Source organism: Ceratotherium simum, chromosome 16, assembly GCF_057802395.1.
Source record: "Ceratotherium simum simum isolate JZ-2026a chromosome 16, ASM5780239v1, whole genome shotgun sequence".
NCBI classification, from domain to species: Eukaryota; Metazoa; Chordata; class Mammalia; order Perissodactyla; family Rhinocerotidae; genus Ceratotherium; species Ceratotherium simum.
The window spans coordinates 17,609,253-17,632,419 of NC_141915.1; the positions used below are offsets into that span (position 1 = coordinate 17,609,253).

The 23,167-nt window shown below is 40.4% G+C and overlaps 1 protein-coding gene across 2 annotated transcripts in view; it reads left to right on the forward strand.

The window, feature by feature from the left end:
- The first annotated feature begins 1,221 nt into the window (after positions 1–1,221).
- The window catches only part of BLMH (bleomycin hydrolase), a 46,734-nt gene continuing 24,788 nt past the window's right edge, over positions 1,222–23,167 (forward strand). The window contains exons 1-6 of one of the 2 annotated variants that reach the window (XM_014789728.2): positions 1,222–1,421; positions 1,729–1,926; positions 5,245–5,354; positions 6,430–6,571; positions 7,171–7,259; positions 8,620–8,712. In XM_014789728.2, coding sequence (XP_014645214.1) covers positions 1,409–1,421; positions 1,729–1,926; positions 5,245–5,354; positions 6,430–6,571; positions 7,171–7,259; positions 8,620–8,712 — 645 coding nt within the window. In that variant the 5' untranslated portion in view covers positions 1,222–1,408. The remainder of the gene's footprint in view (positions 1,422–1,728; positions 1,927–5,244; positions 5,355–6,429; positions 6,572–7,170; positions 7,260–8,619; positions 8,713–23,167) is intronic. The other variant, XM_014789729.2, reaches the window with a different exon arrangement.

Below are 23,167 nucleotides of genomic sequence, written 5' to 3' on the forward strand. Positions count from 1 at the left end.
ATTTCTTTCAGCCTGTTCCTTTTCTTCAGAAATCAGAAGGATCTCAGAATGGGACAGCTGATGGGCCCTGCTGTAAACAGTTGCTATATCATATCCCCAAACTTTAGCTAGATCTCTCTAGGGAGATAGGATCTGTGATTTCTCAAATGATTGATTGGTGTCTGAGTGCGTATTTTTCCAGATATTAGGGTTTCTTAGAACCAATGATTATTTTCAATTTAGGACCTAGATTCTAGGTTCCACAGAAGACTCTCACTGTTGTGAGTGGCAGAGTCAGGGTTGTCAATGATAAGGCAGATTTACTTGTACTTGTTTTATCACCTGTGGGTCCCATCCCAACATCTCAGTAAGGGTTGAGATTTCAGAGCACGAAAAACAATATAAAAGGGCTTCACAATCTCAAAACCTTGGAAAACCGCTGAGTTATTTTGAAAGCCGGGATCGGGGTGGAGGCCGCTCATCTGCAGGTTTTGCACAGGGCCTGGCGAGACCGTTTCGACGCATGACACTGACCCCTGTCACTCCCCTTGGTTAAACCCCACAATACATGCTGGGCTAGGTAGAAGACACTCATCGACTCCATTAATTAAGCCCAGAATGGGCAGTTTTCTTGAAAAGAGCAGATGTATATTTGTAGAACCGTGTAGTAGCTTCTGAGCGCGTGGGAAAGAGCTAGTTTCCAATTTCCCCTCAAATACAAGAACTTGGTTCTGACGAGAATGCAAGCAACGAGTTGCCATGGAAGATGCAGTGATTGGTTAGCACAAAATGTCTATAGGAAGAGCCTTTAGGTACATTTTTGTGACGAGTCAACCCACCCTAAGCCCTGTGCTTAATTATGCGGCCCCTCAGCTCCGTCCTACTGCCTTGAGTCCTCTTTCGGCTTCAGAAAAGGCGTAATGGGGTCAACTCCCCAATGCTAGAGAATTCGGGCTCTGGGCACAGCATGCAACCCCTCAGCTTCCCCACTCGGAGCGGACCTGATCCCGGGACGGCGCCCAACTGGCCAGGAAGCGGCATCACAGTTTGCCGTGGGCGCCGGCGCCTCCCGGGCGGACCACGTGCTTCGAAGAAGGGGAGCAGGGGTCGGAGCCGCCTCCGGACCCGCCCTGGAGCGGGGGCGCGGGCGGAGCGGAGCGCGTCACCAGCCCGCCCCCGTCGGCCCTCCTCTGGGCTGTACCAGCCTCGAAGGCGCTGACTCAGCAACGCGAGGCGGGAGTTTTGTCCCTCCGCGGACCCCGTTTCTCGCGGCTTCAACCCTCCACAGCCGGCAAGCCGGTTTCCGCTTTCCGGCGTTCGGGGTGCGAGAGGCAGGTCGGGCTGTCCAGGCAGCGAGTTGCGGTACAACCCCGGCGGTCGCCTGAGGCCCCGGGAAACTACCGTTCCCCCGCCGGGCAGCGTGGGCGCCATGAGCAGCGCGGGTGAGGCGTCGCTCTTCCCCGCCGACGTTGGCCGGGGTCCTCGTGGGGGCTCAGCTGGGCCCCGGAGGCCCGCCGGCGGGGAAAGGCTGGGGCTGGGACCGGGGGCGGTGGCGGGAATGGAGCTTTCTGAGCGGGCTGGAGCGGCCTGGAGGGAGACGGCGTCTTGGAGGAGGACGCCAGTAAAGGGCTGCTCCGCTGCTATGGTCACCTCAGGATGCTCTTCTGAAGTTAGAGCCGGGGGCGAGTCCGGGATCAGCCCTCCTCAGCTTGTTTTTGGTGTTAATCATCCCGTTTGGTCTTCCCATAGGCCTGAATTCGGAGAAGGTAGCTGCTGTGATTCAGAAACTGAATTCCGACCCTCAGTTCGTACTTGCCCAGAATGTCGGGACCACCCACGACCTGCTGGACATCTGTCTGAAGAGGGCCACGGTACAGTGTGCTCAGCACGTGTTCCAGCACGTTGTGCCTCAAGAAGGCAAGCCCGTCACCAACCAGAAGAGCTCAGGTGAGGTCTTGGTACTTTTAATTCTTGCTTACTTTACTTGACGTTCCTGACAGCATCCCATTTTGGTCTCTTGAGAATGGGCTTAAGGGAGCAGAGGTTTGTATGGAAAGAACTTGTAGTCAATTCCTAGAAAACAGGCTGAGGTAAAGGCAGGTGTAAGAACATTACTCTGAATTGTTTTGGTGTTCTGTGGCTTGTTAGCATATTTGATTTGAGCACTAAAGTGACAAGTCCACGGTCATCTGTTTGAATATAATTCACTGTAGTCTGTTCTGGAGTTATGTGATTGCAGCCCATGTCTTGCAGATATATGCTCTTGGGACAAAACAGACCATGCAAAATGGTCGTGCCCTAGAGAACCCCCCAAAATTGCTCTGAAGGTTATATACAGATGTATGAAATGGAAAAGGTATAATGTAATTGCATCAAAATGTCAAGTGTTATTTTTAAATATGGTTTTTGGTTGTAGCTTGAGCATATGTGCTAATGGGCTCAGTTGCCACCAATAAACTGGTTTGTAATACAGAAGAGAATTCAGTTCTCATGCCTTACTGGTCAAGAGCTCTTGTCTTGCTGTCTGCTGTCTGGCACCACTGTCAGAAAAACAGCTACAGTAAAAGATTGGTTATCCAGGAATCTAAAGAAGGAGGATGTTCTCACAACAAAATTGTACTAAAAGGACTTTTTAAAGTCTGTCCATTTTAAAACTACTCCCAGTCTATTAATTTTGACAGAAAGCAGATCAGTGCTTGCTTAGAGCCAATCAGAACTCAAAGTGTACATTTAACGTGGATATATTTTATTGTATGTAAATCACACCTCAGTGAAGTTGATTTTTAAATTTTAAGGAAAAAAATCATGACGTTGCAATAATTAATGTTTTGCCACAGTAGAAGCTGCTTGGGGTGGTATGGACTGACAGGCTATAAATGATCCGGTTAATGATGTTGTAGTGGTCTTACATAGTTCAGATTGCAGTGACCTCTTAGGGAAACACCTAGAAATGTTCATCTGGAACAGATCAGGTCTTATATATTCTGTATTGTCACTTTTATTTACAAAAGATACAAATAGCACATGAGCTGTGTAGTTTATTTTCATGCAGTTTTCACATTAACAGTTTATCCAGATTCCTTTTACTAGAAATATATAGTGTATATGAGAGAGGTGGACTATAGATAAACCTAAGGTAAAGATGAGCTATGCTAAGTCATTAGTGACTTTCAAAAAACACTATAGTTAACTTGTTTTTAATTGTTTTTTCTTGCTACAAAATTATCGTTGCTCAGTGTAAAATATTTGCAAAATACCAACAAGTAAATATTTTTTCTGTTAAATCTTTATTCTGTATGTGTGTGTGTGTGTTTAATATGGGAGGATACCTTATATATTGTTGGGTAACCTACGTATCTTTTTCACTTACCAATACGTTTTGAACATATTTTCACATCAGTACAGAATTTATGCCCAAATAAAAGTCAAGTTTTTCCCCTCTAAATTTTTCCTCAGCAAAGAGAGAGTTACCCTATATTTGAAGCTTTACTGAGATTCTCATGATGTATACTCTCAGTTAATAAATTTTGAAGCAAAGTACAATTTGGCAAAGACGTTACTCTGAAATGACCTCAGTCTGTGCTAGAGATCATTTGCTTGAATCAGTTTCTTAAAAAGGCGAAAAATTTGAACACAGTATCTTCCTAAGACATGACCTCACATGGAAATGTTGGATATCATTGTAAATAGGCCTTCTAAAGATCACTTTAGTCAGTACAGGAAATGGTGACATTTTGGAGTTTGTGATTATCCACTTACAGGACAAATGAAGAATGTGATTGGATAGTTGAGGTGTGGCATAAAATTTTCAGGGACAGCATCATGCATGGATTCAACACATTGCTGTGACTCAAACATACTAGGTGGAGGAAAAGTGATGTGTTCTGATTGAAAGAATGGAGCTAATGGTGGCAAAGGCACCGATGGCAAAATGCATGTGAAGAGTATGAATCAGTGTGAAAATGACCTGTGAAAGTGGAAAAAACAATGCTTCTACATCAGTTTACTATGTTAACATGGTTTTAAATATCTGTATATATTTGGATTTCTAAGTTAAATGTTATAGGTAGACAGTTATTATTATCTATATGTTTAAATGTTTATATAATCTAGTTAGCTAAACAGCTCTTTTTTTGAATTGTCGTTGGGAGAATGCAGAATTGACTTATGTTAGAGTCACCTTATATTGAAGCATATACCACATATTCCCGATTAAAGAGAAGGACTTTTTAAAGCTTTTGCCGTGTATTGCCAAACCACCCTCAGATATTTTGTACCTGTTTAGGTCCCTATCCACAGTGTAAATAATGCTGTTTCAGGGCCAGCCCCGTGGCGTAGCAGTTAAATGTGCATGCTCCGCTGCTGGCGGCCCAGGTTCGGATCCCCGCCGCGCACCCACGCACCGCTTGTCAGGCCATGCTGTGGCAGCGTCCCATATAAAGTGGAGGAAGATGGGCACAGATGTTAGCCCAGGGCCAGTCTTCCTCAGCAAAAAGAGGAGGATTGGCATGGATGTTAGCTCAGGGCTGATCTGCCTCACACACACACAAAAAAATAATGCCGTTTCCCCAAGTGCTTGCCAATATTGGGCATTAGCAATTAAAAAATGATGTTTCCTTGCTTAACAGGTGTCTCATGATGAACTTTAAAAAATGTTTCTTTGCCATTTTTATCTTTTTAGCCATTGAGTGATGTATTCATGATCTCTGCTCACATTTTTCTAGCTCATTTATTTTTCTAATGTGATTTGTAATGGATTTTTTTGTTTTTTTTGTTTTTTTCGTGAGGAAGATCAACCCTGAGCTAACATCTGCCAATAGTCCTCTTTTTGCTGAGGAGGACTGGCCCTGGGCTAACATCCGTGCCCATCTTCCTCCACTTTATATGGGACACCGCCACAGCATGGCTTGACAAGCGGTGCGTTGGTGCATGTCCGGGATCCGAACTGGCGAACCCCGGGCCGCTGCAGCGGAGCGCACGCACTTAACTGCTTGCGCCACCAGGCCAGCCTCTGTAATGGATTTTTTATGTGATAAGTAAAAAGATTTTTTTTAATATGTTAAGGATATTAACATATATTTTTGCATATATATTGCAAATAGTAATTATTACCTTTCTTGTTTCATTGGGTTTTTTTTAATCTTTTTGCTCTGATTTAGTCTTGTCCAAGACCTTGTCGTGGGTTCAGTGTTGGGAAGTATGCTTGGAGCAGTGTAATCTATGTGAACACTCATCATAATTTCTTGGTTTGCTTTCTTGTTTCAGGGCGATGCTGGATCTTTTCTTGTCTGAATGTTATGAGACTTCCATTCATGAAAAAATTAAATATTGAAGAATTTGAGTTTAGTCAGTCTTACCTCTTTTTCTGGGACAAGGTATGGGAATGATCTTGCAAGTTTCTTTCTGTTTCAATGTCAGCCTTGGTAGGGACTGTCTCTTCATTTCTTGCTTTTTCGGTTGTTGTCTGCCCTTCCAGTATAGATGGGATACCATTTATTCTGATTTCCAGACTATCAAAAGTTGACTCTTTTCAAAGGCAGAACTGCTTTTGGTTGGTAGATGGCTACTTTTTGCAGTGAAATAATAAGTCTACTGACTCAACCTACTATTTCTTGTTTCTTTCTTAACTTATTTAAAATTTTTAATTTTGTTTTCAATAATTTCCCCTTTTAGCAGCTTTGTGTAGGTTATGTGGTCTTTCTAGGACTAATTCCTCTGCTCTAGCTAGTACTTGTCTGAAAAACAGTAAATAATTTTATTCCATTTTTTAATCTTTAAAATGTGTATTATGTAAGTGTCCATTAGATGTTTATTGATTGAGAGCTCTAAATATCAGATTTTATTTCAAAATAAAGCAATGCTGTGCTTTGGATAAACTATTGGAATGTATACGCACAGATATAAGAAGAAACTTCAGATAGTTTTATGAAGCCAGATACTGATATTTAATTACCAACTTCAGTTTTAAAAAAACCCTACTATGTACACCTGAAACTACTATAATGTCAATTATACCTCAATAAAAAGCAAAAAAACCCAACTGAAACTAATATAATGTTATGTCAATTATACTCAATTAAAAAAATAACCTACTGGGGCCAGCCCGGTGGCGCAAGCGGTTAAGTGCGCACGTTCCGCTGCGGAGGCCCGGGTTCGCCGGTTCAGATCCCAGGTGCGCACCGACGCACCGCTTGTTAAGCCATGCTGTGGCGGCGTCCCATATAAAGTAGAGGAGGATGGGCATGGATGTTAGCCCAGGGCCAGTCTTCCTCAGCAAAAAAGAGGAGGATTGGCATTGGATGTTAGCTCAGGGCTGGTCCTCCTCAAAAAAAAAAAAATAACCTACTATGTTGGATCTACAGTAGTTCCAAGACTCCTGTTATATTGATAATACCAATAAAGGTATTAGTTTTCTTTTCCCTTAATTTTATTTAACTTCTGTTACTCTAGGTTGAACGCTGTTATTTCTTCTTAAATGCTTTTGTGGACACAGCCCAGAAAAAGGAGCCTGAAGATGGGAGGCTGGTGCAGTATTTGCTTACAAATCCTGCAAATGATGGTGGACAATGGGATATGCTTGTCAATATTGTTGGTAAGAGCCTTTCTCTAATGGAACTGAAACTCAGCATGATCAAGCAAGGGTCTGTAGTTAGGCATAGGCCGTTTCTTTGGTGGTTACGTACAGAGTAAAATAGGTTTCCCAGAAGGGTATACAGTTAGCTATAAGAACCTTTATCTCACACTCTTATGTATAAAGTACCTTTCTTAAATGAGAGGTAAGGAGATAGGTACTGTGAAGGGTGGGTTGGAGAAGAAAAGATTGTATTAAGTAGAATTAACTTTCTATGAAAAAATGTATCTCTTGTCCATTGATGTAATCAGGAAACACATTGAAACTGCAACTGTTTGAAAATGTCCTCATTCAAAAAAGTTTTGTCCTTTGGGAAAACCTCATCATGCTGAGCACTTTACAAAGTACGATAGATAAAAAAAAAAATAGAATTAATCCTAAAATAGATGAATAAATATACAGATTAAATAACCTGTTCAATAATATGAAGCATAAGATTTTTTCTGAATTAGTCCAGCAAAAAATGGGCTATTTTTTAAAACAATAGCTATTTTTGCCAGGGTTTCTGATGCTGGAGTATACTTTTACCTTATTGAACACTAAAATTTGTTTTCTTTTAGAAAAATATGGTGTTATCCCTAAGAAGTGCTTCCCTGAATCTTATACAACAGAGGCAAGCAGGAGGATGAATGATATTCTGAATCACAAGGTACAGCATATGGAGCAGGGTGGGATTGAATTTAGTATACTTACCTTAAAACTCCCAGCTGATTTTCCAAGGGGATTCCTGAGCATTTCAGTGTACACAGTTTATGTACAAGGTGGCTACTCGGTGTCTATCAAAAACAGTGTAGCTACATATTAACTTCAAAAATAATTGAGGTTAGGGTGTTTTTTTCTTTTTTTTCTTTTCAAAGCTCTTCCACCTTTATTTCCATTGATTTTAATGTTTTCTTATGGGTGCTCAGGAAGGAAAGTCCCATGCTCAATTAATATGGGCCACCAGCACACTGAGTACTGTGCCACTCACTTGGTTCTAGTGGAGGTGGGCTGGGGCACCTTTATGTACTAGTACTTTAGTATTTCGTTCCAAAAAAATCTATTTGCAAGACTTCCTGAAAGATTATGCTGAGTTCAGAGGCTTCCCCAAACCACATCAGGGTAGTTTATCCACTCACTAAAGATTTGATGTAGTCACTGAACTGCTCTTTATTGCTTCAGTTATCTTAGTGAATCATTCTCTACATAACCCATTTTCCCAGGGAGGATTATAAATCCTATAGGGATGCTGCTCTGCCAGCCAGACATCTTTTTTTAGAACTGGGAGTTGCCAGAATCTGCTGTCCTGATCTGTGAGGCTAAAATTGGATTTGTCATCCCTGGGAGAAAGATTACATTTTAAAATAAACTGTACATGTGTTTCGCCAATGTTAAAAGTAGGTTATTTTCCACCCAGGAAACTCGAGGGATTCTTATCCACAGGCAAAGATCGTTAATAGTATAGCATTGGATTCCATTTCAGATGGGAGCAAGATCCTCTTGAGCACTGTGGTTAAATTTCAGATTCACCTTTATCTTAGGCGTCTCTCAAAATTGAAAACCACAAAAATGAAAATTGTATTGGAGATTGGTATAGCCATGGTCATAATGATTTGGCAGAGAAGGAGAAGTGGACCACCAGTAAAATTCTAAATAAAAATCTGTAAGAGTGATTTGGTGGCATAATCATCTTCAGTCTCCTGCTTTTTCTAAGAGTGATAGGCATTATGGAATCAGATATTTTCCCTATACCCAGGTACAGCTTGTCGCAGAGGGTACCATCAGTTGCAGAACAGGAGCAGTTCCATCTAGTATTTTTTGGGAATAACCTGTGTTTTTTCTTCTTATGGAAAGTGTTTTTAGTTATGTGTTTAAGTGGACTGGTTGGGGAAGAACACATTTGCTTTTATGAACTTTGTCCCGGGTCTTGGCTGAGTTATACTTCAAAATAGGACTAGCGTTGGTCTATTAGGCTTATTTACAGTTGAATTTGGGTAACGTTTGGAGTGCTGAATAAGTTTCTGTCACAGATGAGAGAATTCTGTATACGACTACGGAACCTGGTGCACAGTGGAGCAACCAAAGGAGAAATCTCAGCTACACAGGACGACATGATGGAGGAGGTAATGACAATTATTTAGATTTTTTGTGACCCTTCTAAAGAACTCTCAGAATGTTCCCATCTGTTAAACTATTTAGGAAGCATAGTCATTGCAATAAATGTTGAATTGAATTGGAAATTACTTATTTTACAGCTGAAAAAACTAAGATATGAGCTTTCCATTCTGCTATGGGACTTGGACTTACGTCTTCTAATTCCCAGTTTGGTAGTCTGTGTAATTCATTCTTTTATTCATTTCATAAATACTGAATACCTTCTATGAGTTTGGCCTTGTTGTTTGTAAACTGGCCCCCATACTCTCAGAGGGCAGGGAGAGAGAGAAGAAAGAGGCAGACCACTCCACATTGGGAGGTGGCAGGTTTAATAAGCAGAAGAACTTACTTACAAGGCTTGTCTTGGGCGGCTGCAAGACAAGGAGATCTTTGCACCTGCCCACTAGAATCTTAAAAGTTTATGTAGAGGCTTTAACTGGACTTAGTCACATACACAGTCCAGATGGTCTCAACAACACCTTACTCTCTCAAGGCTCTGTCCTTGGAACGGCTCCCACTGTGGGAATGGTAGGCAGAGTGTACAGTCCAAGGACGGGGGAGGGGGTGAGGAGCCTCTGATTGCCTGGGTCCAGATCTTCGGTCAGCCAGCAGTCACGTCCTCCTGATTACCTCCTCCACCAGGCACGGGGGATACAAAGATGAGAAAGACGTAGTCTCTACTCTCAGGGAGCTCAATCTGTTGGGGGGAAAAAAGCACATGAATAATTGTAATAAATTGTTTGCTAGAGATGTGTAAAAAAGAATTTGGTGGTCACAGAAAAGGGAGTGACTATTTCAATGAGCTGAAGGTTTCATGGGGAAGATAATTGAACCAGCTCTTGGAAAAGCAGTAGAAATTTGCCAGATGGATAATAGGGAAAACCATACCAGACAAAGGGAATTGCATGATGTACAGTGGCATGAACAAAGGTGGAATCTTCAGAGAATAGTGTAGCTGAAACATACATTCTGTGAGTGTGATTGGTAGCAATTTAAGCTAGAAAGGCAGAGCTGTGAGGGATGTTAGGTGGATATCAGGACTTTTGGCTTTTTCTCTAGGAATAAAGATGGGAAGCTATTCATGGTTATATCGATTAAAATAATGTATGTGAAAACATTTTGGAAAACTTAAAAAGCATTAAACAAATATAAGGTAATATTTATTATCAAAGCAGTTAAGAATCTTTATTACTTAATACTATCCATATTCCAAGTAAATATGCATAAAGCTGAAATTGCTTTGAGAAAAGAAACATTTCCCTTTTTTATCATTACTAGGAATCACTCAACCAACAGTCGCCTTTCAAGACTGTTTGTGTGGAATTAAAATGGCCTAATTTTTTTCACCGCAGTGGACAACACTAATGCTTCACTCATGTTTGTCTTTGAATTTTAGAGAGGCAGTAGAGGGTAGTTGAGAGCATGGTCTCTGGAGTCAGACTGTCTGAGTTCTAACCTTCTCGTTACTTAACAACTGTGTTGCCTGGGACAGGTTCTTTAAGTGCTCACCTCTCAGTTTGTTCAAGTGTAACATGTACAATATAGCTCAGCGCTTGACACAATAGTTGTTTCTTAAATGCCTGTTAAGTGGATGAATGCAGAGGTTTCACTTTGCGAAATGCATTTAAATTATCTCATATTTACCTCTTTTTTCACTTCTTAAATGCTCCTGTTTTAAGAGAGGTACCTGAATGTAGTAGAAAAAAGTAGGCTTTGGAGTTAGGTGGACATGGGTTTCATTTCTGGTTCTATCACTTAACAGCTCTGATCTTGGGTAAGACACTTACCCTGTCTGAGATTCAGTTTGGGATTTAAAATATATTCCTCATTGGATTTTTGTGGGGATCGCAAAATCCCCTTATTTGATCACCAAATCAAATAAGGAATTAAACATAAAAATGTAAGGCATAGTGCCTGGCACATAGCAGTTGTCCAGTAAATGTTAGTTCTCTTCCCTTACTGCTTGGAATGATCTTTCTTGTTGAGGCCATATGTCCTGCATAATTTGCCTTCCTTTGTGATTATATTAAGATAGTGAAGTGAAGTAAGGATGAAGCTTCTGTAAACAATTATGGAAAAGGGCCAACATACTACTTCTTGTGGATCATAAGCGTTCTGTTGGCTTTTGATGTTTGCTTTAATGATCTTTTAAATGATGTATCTAAGATCCATGTCCTGACCATCACTGATAAGAATTAGGGCAGATGTATTTCACATATCTTTCCTCCTCTGCCCCTACCTGGGAAAAATAGTAAGACACCACCTTACCTGAGTATGGATGTTTTGTGGAGTTAGTTACTTAATGATTCTACCTAAACTGTTGACTACAGAACTCTATGTGATAGTTTTTTATTACAATCCCCCAAATGAATCCTCTTTATTGAACCTGACTCTTTGGTAATTAAGAGTCTAGCTATGGTTTTAAAGCCACAAATTAGTGCCTGTGATTTGCCCAGCCTTGTAGGCAAATCAAAATTACGACCTAAATCAACAGCCATGAAGATCAGATAGCTCTGAATGAAGAGTGTTTATGCTAAAGGTGTTCTTTCTAAGAGAAGAGAAGTGTAGGTTGCTTGCTGAGATGACAGACAAGGCAGATGTTTTGGAAACGTTTTGTCACCTCTCTTGCAATTGCATCTACTCTTTCTTAGCTTCCAGATCCCCTTAGGGTTATTAATGTATTCTCTACCAAAACTCTCTCTGTTAAAAATAAAACATAAAACAAAGACTAGAAATAATATTTGTCAATGCCATGAAAAGAGACGGGAAACTGTTACGATTTACTTAGGAAATTCTGTAGTAGTGGCTCTAAGCTCTTACAAACAATATATAGGACTAGGCTTGCTCCAGACCTACAAAACCAGTTTCCTTGAGAATGGAACCTAGTTATCTGTATTTTTATTTTTTACTTTTAAGACTTCTTTGAATTAAAAGAAATTTAAACATCAAAAATATAAAAAGGTATCCAGTGAAAGTCTGTTTCCTACCCTGTTCTCCATCTATCTAATTCCCATGCATCCCCAAATTATTTTTTTAGTTTTTTATTAGTATTAGCTGTTAGTTATCCTTTCAGAGATTTTTTTTACAATCCAATACAAATATATATTGTTTTTCCCCTCCTTTTTTTGCACAGGTGTTAGTGTATTCATATTGTTCTGCATTTTTTTGTATGTGTGTGTGAGGAAGATTAGCCTTGAGCTAGCATCTGTTGCCAGTCTTCCTCTTTTTGCTGAGGAAGATTGGCCCTGGGCTAACATCCGTGCCTGTCTTCCTCTACTTTATATGGGATGCCTGCCACAGCATGGCTTGACAAGCGGTGCGCTGGTCCCCGCCCGGGATCTAAACCTGCGAACCCTGCGCCGCCAAAGCAGAGCATGCAAACTTAACTGCTGCGCCGCCGGGCCGGCCCTGCATGTTTTTTTTTTCACTTAATATGTCTTGGAAATCTTTCCATATTGATACAGAAAGAATTTCTGTGTTTAAAAAAATATTTGCATAGTATTCCATTGTCTGGATGTACCATAATTAATTTAACTGGTCCCTATTAATGGACATTCTGGTTGCTTTCAAGCTTCTATTAAAAAAAGTACTGCAATAAATAATCTTGTACGTACATTATTTTGCATATGTGCGTGTATACCTGTAAGTTACATTTCTAGAAGTAGAATTTTTGAGTCAGAGAAAATATACATTTGTAATTTTGATATATGTGCCAAATTGCCCTCTTTGGAGATTATACCAGTTTACAGTCTCATCAGCAATATCTAGAGAACCTGTTTCCCTTTAGTTTTATCAAGGCAGTGTATTTATCAAACAATTGGATTCTTACTAATCTGATAGGTAAACGATCTGATGTGTAAACTATCTCATTGTAGTTTTAGTTTATATTTTTCTTACTTTGAGTGGGGCTGAGCATCACTTCTGTGAACTGCCTATTCATATCCTTTACTCATTTTTCTTCTTGGTCTTCTATCAATTTCCAGGCACTCCTTACATGTTATAGAAATTAGCCCTTTGGGATATGAGTGGCAAATTTTGTCTTAGTTTGTTGTTTATCTGTGATATGCTTTTTTTTTTTTGCTTTGCAGAATTTTTTACTTTTGTATAGTCAAATTTGAAATCTTTTATAGTTTTTAATTAGAAAGGCTTTTCTCTAATTATAAAAGAATTCTTGGGGCCAGCCCAGTGGCGTAGTGGTTAAGTTTGCGTGCTCTGCTCCAGCAGCCTGGGGTTTGCAGGTTTGGATCCCGGGCGCAACCTATGCACTGCTTATCAAGCCATGCTGTGGCAGGCATCCCACGTATAAAGGAGAGAAAGATGGGCACAGATGTTAGCCCAGGGCCAATCTTCCTCAGCAAAAAGAGGAGGATTGGCAATGGATGTTAGCTCAAGGCTAATCTTCCTCACCAAAATAAAGAATTCTTCCATTTTTCTTCTAATATTTATAGGGTTTTGATTTTTATAGTTGAATCTCTGATCCATTTAGACTTATCCTAGCATAGGGTATGAGGAATGGATCTAACTGTTTTTCCCAGAAGCCTACCCAGTTGACCCCTGTCTTTCCTAATAGACCATCCTCTCCCTAACCTTTAATTTGAGATGCCATTTTTATCATTTCTAAAGCCTCTGGAATTTCAGTTCTGTTCTTTTCATCTGTTTGTTCATCTGCCAGTCACTCTGTATTTTAATTACTGAGGCTTTTTATAGTATTTTAATGTTTGTAGGGCTAGTCCTATCACATTGTTCTCTTAGTGTTTTCCTGACTAATTTTGTTTTGGCATCAATCTGGTTATGGCATTTATACTTTTAAAAGCTTCTCAGGTGATTCTGGTTAAGATCCACTCCTGCTAAGACATAACATTTCCTAATATGATCTTCTGGGTTTTGGAAGAGAAGAGAGAATTATTCTTTTGATAGCCTTCGAGGACATCTCTGACACTGAATAAGGGACTGATCTTTCGCCTGAGGTTCTTAAAGGAAGTAGGTTATATTCACATGTTGCATTTCCCTTTTTACTAAATAGGTGTAATAAGCAGAAAAACCAATAAGTACTTAGATCAGACTCTCTTTAATAGTTAAAATTTTCAAATAATATTAATTAAATACATTATTTAAACTCAGGCGTTCTCTTTTAAGTATCCTGGAGCTGACAGTTGACTGCATTCCTCCAGAAGTGAAAATTTCACATCTCCAAAATAATGTAAATTCTCAGTTAAAATGGACGTAAGTTGTGTATCATGTTTGCTTACAACCCTAAATACATATTACATCATTATCTGTCATGAAAACCAAGTATCGTGAAGCCCTTTATTTCTTAACTTGGTGAACCATTTAAATAGTCTTCAGTGGGTCTCAAATCACATTTCTCTTTTTTAGCCCGTTGAAGATCAGACTTGTTTTGAAGAAAAGAATTACATTTCTCCTATCATAAGTTGGTGGCTATTGTAAAAAGAATGACAAAAGCCTGAAACATGCTTTGCTCTTCTTAAAGTAGATGAAAAATTTTAGTCCTCCTAAGTCTTGACTTAAAAGAATGTTCAAAATTGCATGCTGAGTCAGAATTGGATCCATCCATCCCAGGTTTCTATTCTGATGGTGGCGCCCAGAAGGCATACTCTGTGAAGCATTCTGGACCTCCACAGCGTTCAGTCAAATGCTTCTCCGTGCCCGTTACATGGAAGGAATTGCAGACACTACATGTCAAGTAACTACCGTCTAGTAGGGCAATAAAATAAGTAATACAAAGTGAAGTAAAGTAAATGTCTTAAGAGATATATAAGCATATTATTTAACTCCAAACAGGGAGTTGCTGCATCTTGTTTGGGGAATCATGAAAACCTTCCTAGAGAAAGTTGCATTTGAGATGTGCTTTGAATGAAGTGCGACTGGAGTGGAAAACATTCTAGACATGCTCCAGGGCAGGTTTGCTAAGCAGTGGGTAGGCTACTTTACCTAGAGTCTTAGGGAGGGGCTAGAATGGCGTTTCTCAAAAAGTGGTCTGAAGTCCATCTGCATTAGAATCATCAGATGCTTGTTAAAAATGCAAATTCCTGAGTCCTATTTAAAATATGCTAAATATGAATCTCTGGGGATGGTCTCTATAATCTGCATTAAATTAGTGATCCTGAGGCACATAAAAGTTTGAAGCAAGGAGAATAATGTGGAAAGTTAGAATTAGACGTATATGATAAAAGCTTTGAATACTAGCATGAGAGTTTGTCCTAATTCAGTAGGAAATGAGAAGTCAAGAAGATTTTTGAGTAGAGGAGTAATGTGAAGTAAAGCTGCACTTTAGGAGATTAATTTAGTTAAATAGGTGAAAGTGGAAGGAGGAGAGGTAGGAAGACCAGGTATGAAGCTATAGCAGTCTAGATGGTACTAATTTGGCCTAAAGAGGATGGTGACAATAGAGATGGAAAGGAGAGGAGAAATGTAAGAGAGATCCTAGAGGAAAAATCTGTAGGACTTGGCAACATATCTGCAAGGGAGGATTCATCATTAAACATTACTTTGGGGGCCGGCCCAGTGGTGTAGCAGTTAAGTTCCCGTGCGCCGCCTTGGTGGCCCGGGGTTTGCAGGTTCGGATCCTGGGTGCAGACTGATGCACCACTTGTCAAGCTATGCTGCGGCAGCGTCCCATATAAAGTAGAGGAAGATGGGCACAGATGTTAGCCCAGGGCCGATCTTCCTCAGCAAAAAGAGAAGGATTGGCAACCGATGTTAGATCAGGGCTAGTCTTCCTCACACACACACAAAAAATTACTGAAGGTTTTAAGCCTGGTAACTGGTATAGTGCTACGGTGGTTCATGCAAATAAGTCAGTAAGAGAAGCTCTTTTCAGAGGCCACCATGAAGAGGAGAAACATTGGCTTTAAAGTGCCTAATCTCAAGGCACTGTCCAGTTAAATTGGGTTTCAAGCATACAGAAATAATCCTAGAACTCAGGGAAGAGAATGATCTAGAAAAGTGATAGTGATGATAGTACAGATGGCTGAAGCCTTGGGAATGATTGAAGTCCCCGAGGGAGACTAAAAGGATAGAACAGGTCTGAGCAAAGAATTCTGGAAAATATCTATTTCCATAAAACATCTACTTCTATAAAAGCAAGTGCCAGGACTCTGTTGTGATGTAGGTGCTGGTCATCAGTGTCAGATGCTGCAGACAGCAACAGGTCCAAGAATATGAAGACTGAGAAGAGGCTGCTGGATTTCCCGAATAGGGGTTTGTTGAATGTTCTCAAGTACATTGGAGAAGGGAAGGAGCTAGATGGAAGGGAATCAGACCATGGCAAGAAGGGAAGGCAGTTTCAAGAAGCTGGGCAGTGAAGAGAAGGAGAAAATTGACACTCATGAACTCCACAAATGTTTGTCGAGTAGCTACTAAATGTTAAGTATGTTTTAAGCACTAGGGGTACAGTGATGACCAAGACAGACATAGTCCTTGCTCTCATGGACTTTACATACTAGTGGAGGGAGACAGACAACACACGAGTAAATAAACAAGAAACTATCTGATGTGATAGATGCTCTGAAGAACATAGAATAGAGTGATTGATAGGGTCATCAGGAAAAGCCTTTCTGAGGACAAATCTGACCTGAGACGTGAGTAACAAGAAGAACCCAGCCATGTGAAGATCTGGGCACGGAGCATACCAGCATAGGGAACAGTCATTGCAAAAGCCCTAAGATGGGAGAAAGCTTGGTGTTTTTGAGGAACAGAAAGAAGTCAGTGTGTCTTGAGCTTGGAAAGAAGGTGAGAGTGGCTGGAATAGATCTTGTAGAGGAAAAGAGAACTGGCTTATATAGGTTGCTAAGTCATGGTAAGGAGTTTGCGTTTTATTCTAAGTGAGGTAACTATTGGGGGGTTTAAGTTGAGAAGTGACATGGTTTAATTTTTGTTTTAAAAAAATTCCCTCTGGGTGTTTTGCGAATGGATTGTAAAACAGCAAGAGAGGAAATATGGAGACCATTTAGGAGGCTATTGTGGTCATGTAGTCGGGATTATAGTGGTTTGGACCAGGTGGGTGAGAGTGAGGATAAGGAAAAGTGAATAAATTTCGGGGTATATTTCAGAAGTGAAGCTGTCAGGACTTAATGATGTGGGGGACTGATGTGGGGGACAAGGAAAAGGAAAGAATCGGATGATGTCGTGGTATCGGGAAGTGGGGGGCTTGTAAATATGAGAGAAGGCCTTCTGGCGGTTAGGGCAGTATGTGGGAACCAGTGTGTGAAAAGGGATAACAAAAACGAATGAGAGAAATAATAATTGAAGAAGCAAAATTTTGGAGGAGGGAAAGAATAGACGTGGTCTAAAGTAGTGCTTTCAGACTTTAATGTGCATATGAATCCCCTGGTGATCTTGTTAAAATGCAGATTAATTCAGTAGGTCTGGGGTGGGGCTGGAGAGTGCATTTCTAACAATTTCTTTGATTCAGACACCACTCTAGAAATAGTCTCAAGGTCATCGCTTGACTGTTATCATCTTTGTGAGCTCTCTATGTGAATTCATTCCTTTAACATCACAGAAGGGCACATACACTTTGTGTACCTTTTTTATGTCTTTCTCTGCCCGAAAATATATTTAATGCCTCCAGAAAGTATCCCCTTCTCTTCCTGCTTTTGCAGGCACAAGTGGTTTGTTTTTTTTAAAACAGATACTTGGGGCCAACTGGGTGGTATAGTGGTTAAGTTCGTGTGCTCTGCTTGGGCGGCCCGGGGTTCACAGGTTCAGATCCCAGGCACGGACGTACACAGCTCATCAAGCCATGCTGTGGCAGCGTCCCATGTACAAAATAGAGGAAGATGCACAGATGTTAGCTCAGGGCCAATCTTCCTCACCAAAAAAAAAAAAAAAAATCCAGTAAAGTAGTTCTATGATTACACCCAACACGACATGCTTGTTGAACATAACAGTTGCTTATGTAATAGTTTTTAAAAAAATAAGAAAACAGATACCTGCCTTTCTTTCATTCCCCATCAGAAAGCAGTAGGGAGCTGTCTTCTCTTCTCTACCCTTTCTCTGCGTGTCAGTAGTCACTAAGGTCCTTACTCCTTCCCTCTTGTAACTAGCTCATTTACCCTCAGTACTGAACTTTCTTCGGAGTTCCGCTGTCTTCTATGGCCACTTTTGTGTTCTTACAGCCATTCTACTTTGTGATCAATAGGTCATTCTACCTTTGAGCCTAATTTCTCCATCAGTAAAATTAAGAAGTTGGGATAGATGATTTCTTAAGGGCACTGTAACTTTGCATTTTTATAACAAGAGAAGTAACCAATATTTCTGCAGTGCTTCAGACTTTACTGTACACTCTCTCAACAACCCAGTATTGTAAATACAAATATTCTAAGATTGTGTCATTTCTGCACTGAAATCTTTTAGCCTTACCAGTTTTGCTCCCTTACAGGTGGCTTGGTTGTTATCTTTGAAGTACTTTCCCATTCTAACCTTCCTGATTACTATGGTTTCTTCCATTCTGTGTCTGCCTATAGCTGGCTTTAAACTCTCACCATTCTAAGTATTCATGACTGACTCTCAACTATTGCATCCTGCCTTCCTCCTCTCACTTGATGTCTGTCTCCCAGTTTAGCCATGGGTATGGGAAATGACTCAGTCCCACATCATTTGTCTTTAAATTGGGATCCACGGATTCTTTCTCCATGTTCCACGTCTCATGCTGTCTGTGTCCTCTTTTTTCTATTCATTTTTTTTTTTTAATGAGGAAGATGAGCCCTGAGCTAACATCCATTGCCAATCCTCCTCTTTTTGCTGAGGTAGATTTGCCCTGGGCTAACATCCATGCCCATCTTCCTCTACTTTATATGTGGGACGCCTGCCACAGCATGGCTTGGTAAGCGGTGCATAGGTCTGCCCCCGGGATCCAAACCTGCAAACCCCGGGCCGCTGAAGCAGAGCACACGAACTTAACCACTACGCCACTGGGTCAGCCCCTCCATTCCCTTTCTTGATTCTGTTATTCACCATGTTAGACTTCAGCAAATCATTTAAAATGAACAGACCTCTCTGATTGGGGAAAATATTTTGAGACCAATTAAAATGGGCCTTTTTTAAAAAATAAGACTTCAGAGGCAGGACTCTTTATAATTTACACTCTGCCTACTTATAGACAATAATTTAGGCAATAAATACAAAATAGAGATAAACTGGAGATAGGATTTGGATCTTTCTGACACCAACTGCACTTTTCTGTTGGGTTATAGGTTGGTAGAGAGGGACTACACATATCTACGTTGTAAGGTTAGTATAAATTTCCAGTTTAATTAGCCAAGTATATAAAATCTTAGTCAGAAGTCAGATGGCCCTAAGAGGCAGGTACAGATGCAGCATAACTCAGCAGGGCTTCCCTTGACCCCCCTAAATATGCACAAGAATGGTCTCAGTGGATCTAAAATTTGAACTCAGTTTTTGGCATACTTACTACCCTTTTATACTTGGGGTTTGTATCACAATTTTAGGACAACTTTCTCTAATAATCTATATTTAAGGGAATAATTACAAACATTGGATTTTCCTGTTTTTGTTTTTGTTTTTTCTAAATTCAGAATCATTAAGACCACATCATTGTTGGATTGGGGAGTTAGAGAAAAGCAGTCAGTTGCCAGGTGTCAATGAGCCATATATCTCTCTCCCTTCAGCTTTCCAGCATTTTGGAAAGCCCATATTCCCTAAGTCTACTCCCTTGGCTCTGTTTTAATACCTTTTATCAGGTTGGTTTGGTCTAAAATCACAATTACATGTCATGTATTCCATAAATTTTTTTTTTTTTTTTTTTTTTTTGGTGAGGAAGATCAGCCCTGAGCTAAAACCTGTTGCCAATCCTCCTCTTTTTGCTTGAGGGAGAGTGGCCCTGAGCTAACATCTGTGCCAGTCTTCCCCTATTTTGTATGTGGGTCGCCACCACAGTATGGCTTGATGAATGGTGTAGGTCCACACCCAGGATCTGAACCTGTGAACCCAGGCCACTGAAGCGGAGTGTGCCAAGCTTAACCACTATGCCACCAGGCCGGCCCCTGAATATTTCTTTAACACATATATCTGGCTCTGTTCTAGGCATTGGGGATTCAGCAGTGAACAAAACAGACAAGAATCCCTGCCTTCATGTAGTTTGCTTTCTAGTAGAGAGAGATGAATAAAATACACAAGAAGTATAATATGCCAGAAGATGTTAAGTGCTATGGAGAAAAATAGTGCAGGAGAGAAAGATAGGAAGTGCTGGGATGGGGAGTGGGCAGTTTCAATTGAAGTCACAAATATATTTTCCTAAATGGGATAATTGTGGTTTTTCAATATGTAATTATATTCTGAGGGATATGGTTGTAGTCTTCCTTTATTCATTTCTGTATAATGAGTGTGTTCAATGTCCAGTATCCTTTTTTGTCCTGAAGGCCAAGTGCTTCTTGTGAGAAGCAGGTGACACTCTCAACTTGCCCACTAGAGAGCAGAGTCCAAAGCTCACTGCCAGTTCTGTACCTTTGGGAGCAGGGAATGTTATTTCAGAACAGCAGAGTCTCTTATCAAGAAAATATAGCATCAGGGACCCTGGAGATTGTACTTTGGAAAATTTTTTTTAATTAGAGCTCATTTAACTACTGTTAGTTGGCTTGGAGCCAAATATTCCTCCCAGAGTCTTCCAGACTGACTTGAATGTGAATGGCTTTGGATAATTTATAGTCGTGGTAAATAAATAATATAAAACAAAGCAACATGTTTCAAATTACAGTTTTACTAAAATCCAAGAGAAAAAGATGTCACCCTTATCCTCTTTCATGCTTTTTATGTATCTTTGGTAAAAATTCAGATTTATATGACATATGCAATAGAGCATAAGTATTTGTCTTGCAAAAGAATTCACCGTAGAATTCATTTACATAGCAAAAATCCAAATTTCCTCTATTGCATTTTTGAGGAGGAGGGAATGATTTAATGCTTTTTACTTTAGATAGGGAGTCAGATGCACAATAGCATGCTATGTAAATTATAATGTAAAACATTCTTATTTATATTTAGAATGTGTTTAAAAGTAAACAAATTCACTTAGTTGTCTTAATCTTCATTGGGCCTGGGCCTGGCCTCCCCCTTTTGTTGGCCAGAGCCTGGCTGAGCTGGATAGACCACCTTTGGATGACTGAGAATTGACCACAGTGATCCCACTGATACATGATCAAACACATGTGACAATTACTAGTTGAAAGTACACATCATTTAAGTCTGTTAAACCTTCCTCATCTAAACGTGTTCTAACTGTACACTTTCACTGCCATTGTCTTGACCGTAGTTGCCAGTGGCAGTATCCTCTTCATGATGACAGATTCTTAAAGTTGCCGTTTGTGGCCTTGGTGCTGAGCAAATCAGAATGACTCTCTGGTCCATGTGGATCCCAAACAGAGCTCATTAATCCATGGCTAGTGTAGCTCAATTACAGTTGCTAATGTGATGCCCTGCCTCTTCTTTTCTGTGCTAGGAACCAACTTGAGAATGATACAACATTAAAAGAGAGGTGGTTTAAGGACCAGCCGTTCAGGCTCATAAAACACTCAGTAAATCCTAGTAAAGGAAAGTTCCCTCTTGGAAAACAGAATATAACAAAATGAAAGGCAAGCATAACCTCTGTTGTTGGTTAATCTGCTTCTGTTAATATAGTAGAATCAGGCTCTGTCTTCCATAATAACATATGAATTACGAGTCTCTTTATCCATAACCATAGGCCTAATGTCATAGGCAAACCTATTTCTAGTTTTCAAGCTTTGGTTCAGAGAATAAGTTTGAACCCTGCTATCAGGTTCTAGTCTGTCCCAAAGCTTTTTAAGGCCTAGAATGAACTGGAGATGATGAAGAGAAATAAATATACAACAGTGTCAGTGTTCGATGATGACATACGGATGAAGACTGAGAATTGTGGGATCTTGAATGTCTGTTCCCTGATGGATGAGGAAGCCAGTTAGAGAGTGGGGTATCTAATGAATTTCCCTAAAAGTCAATCTGGAGAAGTTCTGACTACTCAAGTACAGCTAAGGAGTACCAAAAGCTAAGCTTCTTAAATAGTCTTTCAGGATGAAAGTGGTGGGGGTGGAGTGTTAAGCAGGCATAGATCATTATCTGGTAATTCTCTCTTAGAGCAGAGGTGGAGCAGACAATTCTGAAGGAAGAAGAGGGTAAAGTGAGGGAGGAGGGTGGGTTCTGTCAGGTTAAGGACAACAGAGTTCTCCAGAGTGGAGGTCCAAGGAGAGGAGGGGAAGAAGAGGTGTGTTTCTTATAGGCTCTAGCTTTGTTTTGCTCTCTGAACCCTCCCTTTTGCCTGCTTTTATAGAGTACCTTTGAGATTTGGCTCAGGTCATCCTCTGAGATATCTGTCATCTTCCCTGGTTGACCATAGGGATAGAAAGAACCCATAGCATTAGTAGGACATTATTTTAAAAATAAAGTAGCTCACTGCTTCCAAGAATGACTCTGCAACATGGGTAGGATTGGCTACCCTAACCTTATCTGTATTTGGTACACCTCTTCTTGAAATTTAGAAAGACAATGTTAAGAGATAACTCCATTCCAGTACAGAATTTGCCAGTGTGTAAGTTTCTAATCTATGAAATGAGAAAATAACAATTTGGGGGGCGGGGGGAGGGGACCATTGTTCTTCCCTTCACTAGTGGAAAAAGAGACTTGTCCTTAATTATAAATGGAATTGATAGGTGATGATTTGCTGTAATCAACTTGCGGCAGGTGTGAGTCCGTGGTCTGTCAGTCAGAAATGGACTGGAGCTGGCATGTTTGACTTCACTACCAAGTTCTGCATGTTGGAGTCGAGGAAAACATTGCCTATACTTATGAATAAGGTCTCAGCCATCAGAATGTTTTTAAAGAAGGTAGAAGCCCAATTTGAATTCCTAAATTCAAATTTCACACCAGTCACTGGAGGAAAACTTTTGATTTAAGAGAACTGTTTTTAATGTGTTTCTTCTAGAGCTTGTTGGGATATGTCTAAGACCTAGTTCCTGTCCCTAGTAGATTAAGTCGAGCTGGGAAGACATCAGAGAAACATAAATGGCACTATGGAATCAGATGTTAAATTTTTATGGCAGAAGTATTCAGAGAAGGGAGCAGTTAGTGTGAGCTGGAATAATTAATTAGTGAAAACTTTCTGGAGGAGGGGCATCCTGCACTGAGCTTTAAGGCATAGGAGTAGGATTGGAATCTGAGGAACAGAGGAGACGGCAAAGTTATGAAGGTGGAAGTGAGCTGAGTGTGTTGAGCGGACAGTAGGGAAAGACACAGGCAAGCCTGACGGGAGTGCAGGGTCTATGATGGGAAATAAGGTTGGGTGAAGTTTCAGAGAACCTATAAAATCCAACCACACTTAAAATCCAACCACACTAGTCAGGGAAATGCAAATTAAAACCACATTGAGATACC